The 7,544-nt window shown below is 37.4% G+C and overlaps 1 protein-coding gene across 1 annotated transcript in view; it reads right to left on the bottom strand.

The window, feature by feature from the left end:
- Positions 1-474: 474 nt before the first annotated feature.
- Positions 475-7,544, bottom strand: part of LOC132183800 (putative transcription elongation factor SPT5 homolog 1) — an 11,051-nt gene continuing 3,981 nt past the window's right edge. The window contains exons 2-22 of the mRNA XM_059597229.1: positions 7,095-7,333; positions 6,818-6,964; positions 6,530-6,688; positions 6,367-6,450; positions 6,148-6,218; positions 5,685-6,042; positions 5,401-5,556; positions 5,190-5,287; positions 5,012-5,060; positions 4,782-4,934; positions 4,561-4,704; positions 4,243-4,336; positions 3,978-4,136; positions 3,849-3,897; positions 3,677-3,771; positions 3,408-3,486; positions 2,908-2,962; positions 2,693-2,810; positions 2,442-2,585; positions 1,067-1,167; positions 475-804 (exon numbers count right to left, since the gene is read on the bottom strand). Coding sequence (XP_059453212.1) covers positions 559-804; positions 1,067-1,167; positions 2,442-2,585; positions 2,693-2,810; positions 2,908-2,962; positions 3,408-3,486; positions 3,677-3,771; positions 3,849-3,897; positions 3,978-4,136; positions 4,243-4,336; positions 4,561-4,704; positions 4,782-4,934; positions 5,012-5,060; positions 5,190-5,287; positions 5,401-5,556; positions 5,685-6,042; positions 6,148-6,218; positions 6,367-6,450; positions 6,530-6,688; positions 6,818-6,964; positions 7,095-7,333 — 2,798 coding nt within the window. The 3' untranslated portion in view covers positions 475-558. The remainder of the gene's footprint in view (positions 805-1,066; positions 1,168-2,441; positions 2,586-2,692; positions 2,811-2,907; positions 2,963-3,407; positions 3,487-3,676; positions 3,772-3,848; positions 3,898-3,977; positions 4,137-4,242; positions 4,337-4,560; positions 4,705-4,781; positions 4,935-5,011; positions 5,061-5,189; positions 5,288-5,400; positions 5,557-5,684; positions 6,043-6,147; positions 6,219-6,366; positions 6,451-6,529; positions 6,689-6,817; positions 6,965-7,094; positions 7,334-7,544) is intronic.

Here is a 7,544-nt window from a genome sequence, read left to right as displayed (position 1 = left end):
TATAAAATATTGTAATAAGTGTACCAAATGACATCTTTATCTACCCTACTTAGTGTACTATAATGCTAGAAGAAAGACTATGTCCTCCTTGTATCCTCCCAATCTAAAATTGATGTCTTTCAAAATTACCATTAAATTTGTAAATCATGATTATTGATTTTTGATATAATGATATTTTAAAAAGCACATTAATTTTGGGATAATACAAAAATGATACAAGTTTTTCTTCTAGCATTACTCTAGTACATGGCAGTACTTACATATAACTCATTCGGATCCATAATTCTTCCCTCCCAATTTAAAGCAAAATAACCACTCTGTTCATTTTCTATTGGGTCACAAGTCCTCAAAACTTCAATGAGAAGTTTGATGTACTAGTCCAGTATACCAAGGGTGATATCTAATATTTAAAAAAAAAAAAAAAAATTAGCAGGCCACATCCCATCACTTCAACATATTGCAAGCGCACACAGATTTTCAGATTAATGAGTCCCTCTAAAGCTTTTTCCATATAACTAACAATGACAATACATTTTCTTTTCCTCACTACCATGTCAATCATGGTTGTGCTAATTTTGCCAAAAGAACCAAGTCCAAAATCTTAACATCAAGAGTGTCATCTACCTTTACAATTCCATCACTGCCGTCCACACCAATCAACTTGCCAGTGGCACCACGTAGCACACCTGCCATGATCTTGATCTTGTCATTTTTCCTTGGTCCCACGATCTCCATCTCATTAGGAAGGGCTGTAATTGTGTCACCATTCCCACTTGACCCAAGAACTACCCGACAGGAACCATCCTGGAAGATGTAACATCAACATTATTAACACATTATTACCCCTATTTACACTAACAAATTTCAACTTTTTGGCTACATCGATCACCAAAATCAAACGCAGAAAATTGTAAAACCCCTTGTGATGGCAATTCAGTTAACATGTTAAAAACGAAAAGTATTTAGTTTGTTCTTGAATCACACCAAAAAGTTGCTTTACCCCTGAAACCCCAAGATTGCCAGACTTCCATACGAGAAATAATTACAAGTATCTAAGAAGACATACCGGAAGCACCTCCCGAACAATTCCGACAACAGATTCCTCTCCAGACCTGCGCACATTAACCAATATGTCTGGCACGAAATATGGTCCTTCACTGTCCCCACCTGCAAAAAGTCCAATGAAAAGTTACGTGGACATTCACCAAAATAAAACTAAAAACTGTTGGCTAATTCTACTTGAGACATTTTGGAGTTCATTGGCCAAAAAGAAAGGATCAATCTTGCAGCCAACTCCTAGTACTTTGGCAGTGTTTTTCTCTAAGAATTTTATTCTGGGAGAACTTTCCTGCTTGGTAACTGTCCTTGAGAACAGTTTTTATCCTTCACAAAAATTATTTTACCAGCAAAAAGCATGTTTGACAACATCAACAGTTCTTGAGAGCAAAAAATTATTCCCAAACAGTTCTTGAGAACAAATTAGCACAGCAATAAAAACACACCACCATTTTGATGTTACTGAGAACAGAGAACAGGGATAACACAGAAAAAAAAAAAAAAAAAAAAAAAAATTGCTGTAGACTAGTTTAAGTGCACAGTGTTGCACAGTATCCAGTCTGAACATGAAATCCTACCAACAGCATGCATTGGGTTTTCTGTTCATTCACAGCTGCCACCTCTCTCTCTCTCGACCAACCACATTGGCAATTGAGTAAAGCATCATGAGGCAGGCAATTCTTGGGCCACGCCACCCCTAGGGGTGGCCCCAAGAGGGATCACTACACAAGTGAGGTTTTGAACTTTCAATTTACACTGAAGTGCTTATTGTGGCTTGACTTGCCACTTGAACTCTCCGTCATTGGGGATGCAAAGGTGTTTCTTTACGTTTGGGAATGTAACAATGCAACCACTTATTTCAGAGAAATTTTACAGGTATTAATAGTAATTTATGTATATGAAGAAATAAATAAATAAAATAGCATCTTAACAAACACAAATTTTCTATTTTTTCTGCTCTGAAAATAGTTTTTAGTTAGTTTATCGAACACATCTTCAAGAAAAGAAAACCAGTTTTTGCTTTTGCTTTTTTCAAAATATATTTCCAAATGAGCCCTTAAATTGTGCTTGATTGTTTTAAGAACTTTTCAACATCTCAGAAAATATATTCCTCTAAAATAGGACAAAAATCCTTGGTTTTATTCCAGAAAACATTTTTCTAGAAGCACAAATGCATACTTTTGGTGATTGATGTGCTTTGAAATATTCAGGAAGCAAAAATGTTAGAAATGGACGGTATTAATGCTTTCATGCCTTTCTAAATGATAGTTTCCAGTAGGTGCTACCAAACCCCTCTTACCTTTTGTTACTTGGCCAACCAAAAAAAATCCAACTATCAATATGATTCTAAGCTAGCAAAGGGAAAAATCTGCAAATCATCAAACCTATAACAGGAGACATAGCATCCAGACCACCAGTTCCTGGCGTCATGGGCTGCCCTCCAGGAGTGCCAGGAAGATAGGAAACAGAATTTGGTGTCATGGGCTGTCCACCGGGAGTTGAAGGCAAGTAAGGGCTAGGAGCATTGGCTGCAACAGGGACATAAATTGCGTTACTCTAAGCAAGATTACAGCAAATCAAACACTACAATATTTCTGCACATGTGGCACTGTGTTTAAATAACGCAAAGGAGTACCATAGGCAGAACTACTATCCCTTGGCGTTCCAGCTTCACTATAATTGCCACCGGGAGTATTTGCCCAACCAGAACCAGGAGTTGGAGCTTCATAAGCACGGGAAGGAGGACTTCCTGCCTGGAGGAAAGAAAAAAGACAACATAATTACTTTCAATAAAAAGAATGAAAAAAAAAAAAAAAAAAAATTCTCAACAGTCGGACTGAATTTATTGACCTGATACTGTGGGCTGGTTCCCCAAGAGCCAGGGTTTCCATCTTCCCAATTATCCCTAATTTGTCAACATCACAATTTCAAAGATCAGTCATCACTCATAATACACAGTGTTCTCTTGAACGTCCAAATCTAACTAGATAAAATCATTCTTATACAGTCAAAGAAGAAAGGCAGCTTCCACCCAAAAGAAAGAAGAGAGAAAAGGGGGAGCAACAAATAATTGAGAGCCACTTATAAATGGGGAGATTTAAGTTTATGTCATTTCTTAAGTACTTTTGGATATTTAAACCATAAAATCTTAAAAGCTCACTTGTCAATTCTAATACAAGCTCATGACGATTCAAACTTCCACCCTCAATAGAGAAAAAAAAAAAAAAAAAAAGGAAAAGAACTAATGCAAATTACGATCCTAAAAACCCAAGACTCTATTCTTCAAGGTTCTTATTGCATGTTGATGCCCTCTCAACTCTCTAATTCAAAGAAGCAACTTCGTGACAAACCTTGGTGGACTCATTGGTGTATAAGGATTCCACGCTCGATCACGCATAGGTGTCCTCATGCCATCATGAATGGGTGTTGCTGCAGAAATTGGCAGAAAAAATGAATTCTTAAAAATTAAAATTAAAAAAAAGAGTTCATATGACCTTGGCCAGAAAGGGGAAAGGAAATTCAAATAGCAAACTGCATTTAATTTGTTAAAGCATAGCTGAGTTGCTAACTTGTCCATGTTTCTAGAGGAAGCAATACCACAAGACTGAAAATAACAAACCTCCGGGATCTCTCATAGGCGTCATATATGGATGAAGCGGAGTTCGAGAAGGATGCATGGGAGTCTCACTCCCAATACCATACCGAGGCGCATCACTGCTAAAACATACATATAGTTCAAATTTGTGAATTATGAAACAACTGAAGCAGTTAAAAGCAAAAATGATATTTACCGATATGGGGTAGAAACAACCACGTTATCAGAAATAGAATTGCGATCAACTGCACAAACAACAGCAGTTATAACCCGCAGGGAACTAGAGTAGCCAATAATGCAAAAGATTTTCCCAGAACAGACTTGCCTGTAACAACCTTCATCTGTGACTCTAGCTCAACACGAACTGTTGCGCCTTTAACTTCAATAACACGTCCACGATAACCTTTGTAGGGACCGAGGCGGATTTTAACTGTGGTACCAACTAAGCCATCATGCCCCCTTCCACCTCTATGCCTTCCACCAGCTGAATAGAAGTAAGAGGTTTATAACAAAACTATTTGTAGTTCAAGAATAATTTTTAGAAAGCCCAATGACCATGCAAAAGAGAGCCTTGAACATTAGAAACATACAGTCAATTGGAGGGCCTCCTCGAGAAAATCTCTTCGGAGACTGCGGAATACGAGGTGGAGTTTTAAGATTGGCAAGTCTTGAGTACGAATCACCCTAAAAATGATACAAGAGAAACAAAGAGGATGCTTTATTGATAAGTCAAAATTAAAACAAAAAAAATAGGATGCTTTCTATTCTTTTTTCTTTACTTATCAAAAAAACAAAAAAAAAAAAACTGACCAAAAAAGTGATAGAGGAAAATAGAAGAGAATGCAATAAAAATTACTATATCTATCAACAAAAAAATAAATCTACAAATAGGAAAACAAACTACTCACATTTCTATCACCATTGGCACGCGATCCTCCCACAATAATGCAACAATGGGCTTTAGCACAAATAAAGCCTGCATGCTCAAGGTGATGGCGATCATAGATGAACAAGACTCCTCTGTATATATGTTCTACAGGGCCTTGTTTCCCCTAACATGACAGGAGTAATTAGATAAGTATTACAAACCCTACTAACAACATTAATCAAAGCTATAATATGGTCTCACCTTGCACGGACCCTCAATGATCCTCACAACGTCTTTTGCTGACACCGTGTTCTTATACCGATCTTGCACACTGATTTTCTTGTCAATCTTGCATTTGATTTCTCTCAACTTAACGAGAGCAATCTCAGGTCTGTCAGGAACTCCCTTGAGAACCTAAATAACAAAGTCATAAACATGAGCATCCTAAAGTGCGTGTTGAACATTTGAACATTCTATCAAAGATTACTCACCTGAAATGCTTCACTTTCTACTCGAATAACTACACCAAAACTCAAATTACTGCACCAAAATTAATAAACAAGTTTTAAGTGATTCCTGAACAGATGAGGACATCTACTCATGTGTAACAAGATCAATTAAATGAAAAGAAAACATTTAAATGATTCCTGAACAGATGAAAATTCTTACTCCAGTAGCACAAGATCATGAAGCTCATAATCTCCAATTCTGGTAACGCCAGAAGTTACCTCGGAGCTCTCCACGACATCATCAGCAAATACACGGATCTGAACACAAATGGATAGTTCTATTATATTTGCAAGACAGATCCAACTAAAAGGCTAATCATGAAGAAGTCCAGAATGTTGCCCTCATGGTACCTCGAAAGAGTATCACTTACATGTTCTTTGGTTGTATCAGATAATATTATGAGCACATGCTGCTCGACCTTAACAACCATACCAGTTGCACCTTCCTGTGTACCAGACACAACCTTCACATGATTCCCAGGCTCAAAGTACTTGCAAAGCTCTTTTTCATTTACAGCAAGAGTTGCCTGCACAACATACCATCCATTAAAAGGTAAAGAGATTGATAATGAGCATATATTAGCAGGCACATTTTGTACAACTTCTTTGGTTGGGAAATCAGAAAAGAATTTGTAGCAATTGAGTTATTTCTTACAGGAAGGTCCTTCATTTCTGGTCTGATGTGAACATTCTCTTCCTCAACTTTCTCAACCCATCCTTTCAAGTTTTTGAGGTCTCCCTTCACAACAATTACTGCATCGCCCTTCAAAAAATGCCCTTTCTTTCTATTCGCAAATAATGTAGACAAACTGGCCATATCGCTATCTCCATTCTCACCAGGTTGCCGAAATTTTTCAAGTTCATCAAAAGTAGGTTTTATATTCTGAGAGCTAATTGATTTCATTGATACTGTTTTGTACAAGAAACCATCTTTAAACAACATGCCACCAATATTCTCAAAGTAATCGCCGGTCATTGGATCTCGTCTGCGCTCTACACGAATGTGCAGTTCTCTGAGAACATAAAGCATATCGTAATGAGCCCAATTGAACGAGATGTTATACCATAACATACATTATGTACAGACTACATTGCAACAGAAACAATAAAATCATTACCTAGCTTCATCAACATTCATAAAACGTGGAGGAGGAACAAATGCTTTCTTCTTCACAACTTCTCTACCCTCCTGTATTATAAATAAATTATCCAGTTAGTACCAGGATACATCAACAACCTAATGCAGTCCCTATAAAAACAATTAATTAATCAATTAATCAAAGGTTGATATTCGTACTGATCAAATGGCAAAACAATCTCAGAAAGATGTGAATTACCAATTTGTTTGCAAGAGCCTGTAAGTCAATTCTTGGAATTAATTTCACTGTAACCCTCTGCCTCACATTATCTACATCCACCACCTATGGAAAAGAAAGCTTGAAGGTCAGACAAAAGATCCAGAGAAAAATATATCATTGGGTGAAACGTTATAATCCATACCTTTGCAAGGTCCCCTTTATAAGTCCCAATCTTCATTCTGACCCAAGTGTCCCTAGAAAGGTCAATTGCTTTGCTTTCAACTGAAAGAACATCAGTCATTTCTCTAATAGGGACAAGCATTACTTTCTGTGAGAATATACTGCGTAGTCCTTTGCAAGCCTGAAGTATAAGCAAAGAAATATCACTTCAAATCTCAATCATTAAATAAATAGGTTAAACCAATTAAAGCATAATGCTATTCAGTCTCACATGTTAACACAAATTATCCATACATCAAACATAAACTACCTCCTTCACATGGGCTTCTTTGTCTGCTTCAACGTATATGTAGTTTTTAAGATGATCAAGTGCAACAGCCGACCTGATTTGTAACTCAGGTCCTTTATCAATATACTTCTGCATTAGGCAGACGACCGCTTCTCGCTCGCGACCAATCTAATGTACATAAATACAGGAATTTAATAAGCATTTTCTCCCCCAAAGAATAGGGGAACAAATAGGAAAGTAATTTTTTTTCTTTCTGAAAAACAAAAACCAAGTGCTTGTGGAAAAGACATGATCATACCGCACATTTGACCATCCATAACTTTGGATCCCTAACAGACGGCAAAAGAGCTTGCTGCTCCACATCCGTGGTCTCGTCATCAAGTTCTGGCTGAGCACTCCTTGAATATCTAGCCTGAATCCTCCTCTCCAGAGCTTCAACATCTTCTTGTTCATCCTCTCGCGGCAGCAGTGGGCGACGATGAATCCTTCTACCAACATCGTCATCAGGCAGATCCGCTCCACCATCAACAATAAAATCTGCATGTTCAACTTGTTGTTCATTACTGCAAAAAAATTTTAAAAGGAAGTTTCGGGGGCCATTGCTTCCCAAGCATGTATGTAGTTCGGTCTCTTGTTATGTATCCCATTCACTGGTCTATACTAAATCCCGCATTTTATTTTAATCTTGCACTAAGTATATAGCTGCACCCACCCACCCCACCCCTACAAAAAACTACACTTATTCCCA

This window comes from Corylus avellana, chromosome ca6 (genome assembly GCF_901000735.1).
Source record: "Corylus avellana chromosome ca6, CavTom2PMs-1.0".
Classification (NCBI taxonomy): Eukaryota; Viridiplantae; Streptophyta; class Magnoliopsida; order Fagales; family Betulaceae; genus Corylus; species Corylus avellana.
This window is presented reverse-complemented; position numbering and strand designations above follow the sequence as displayed.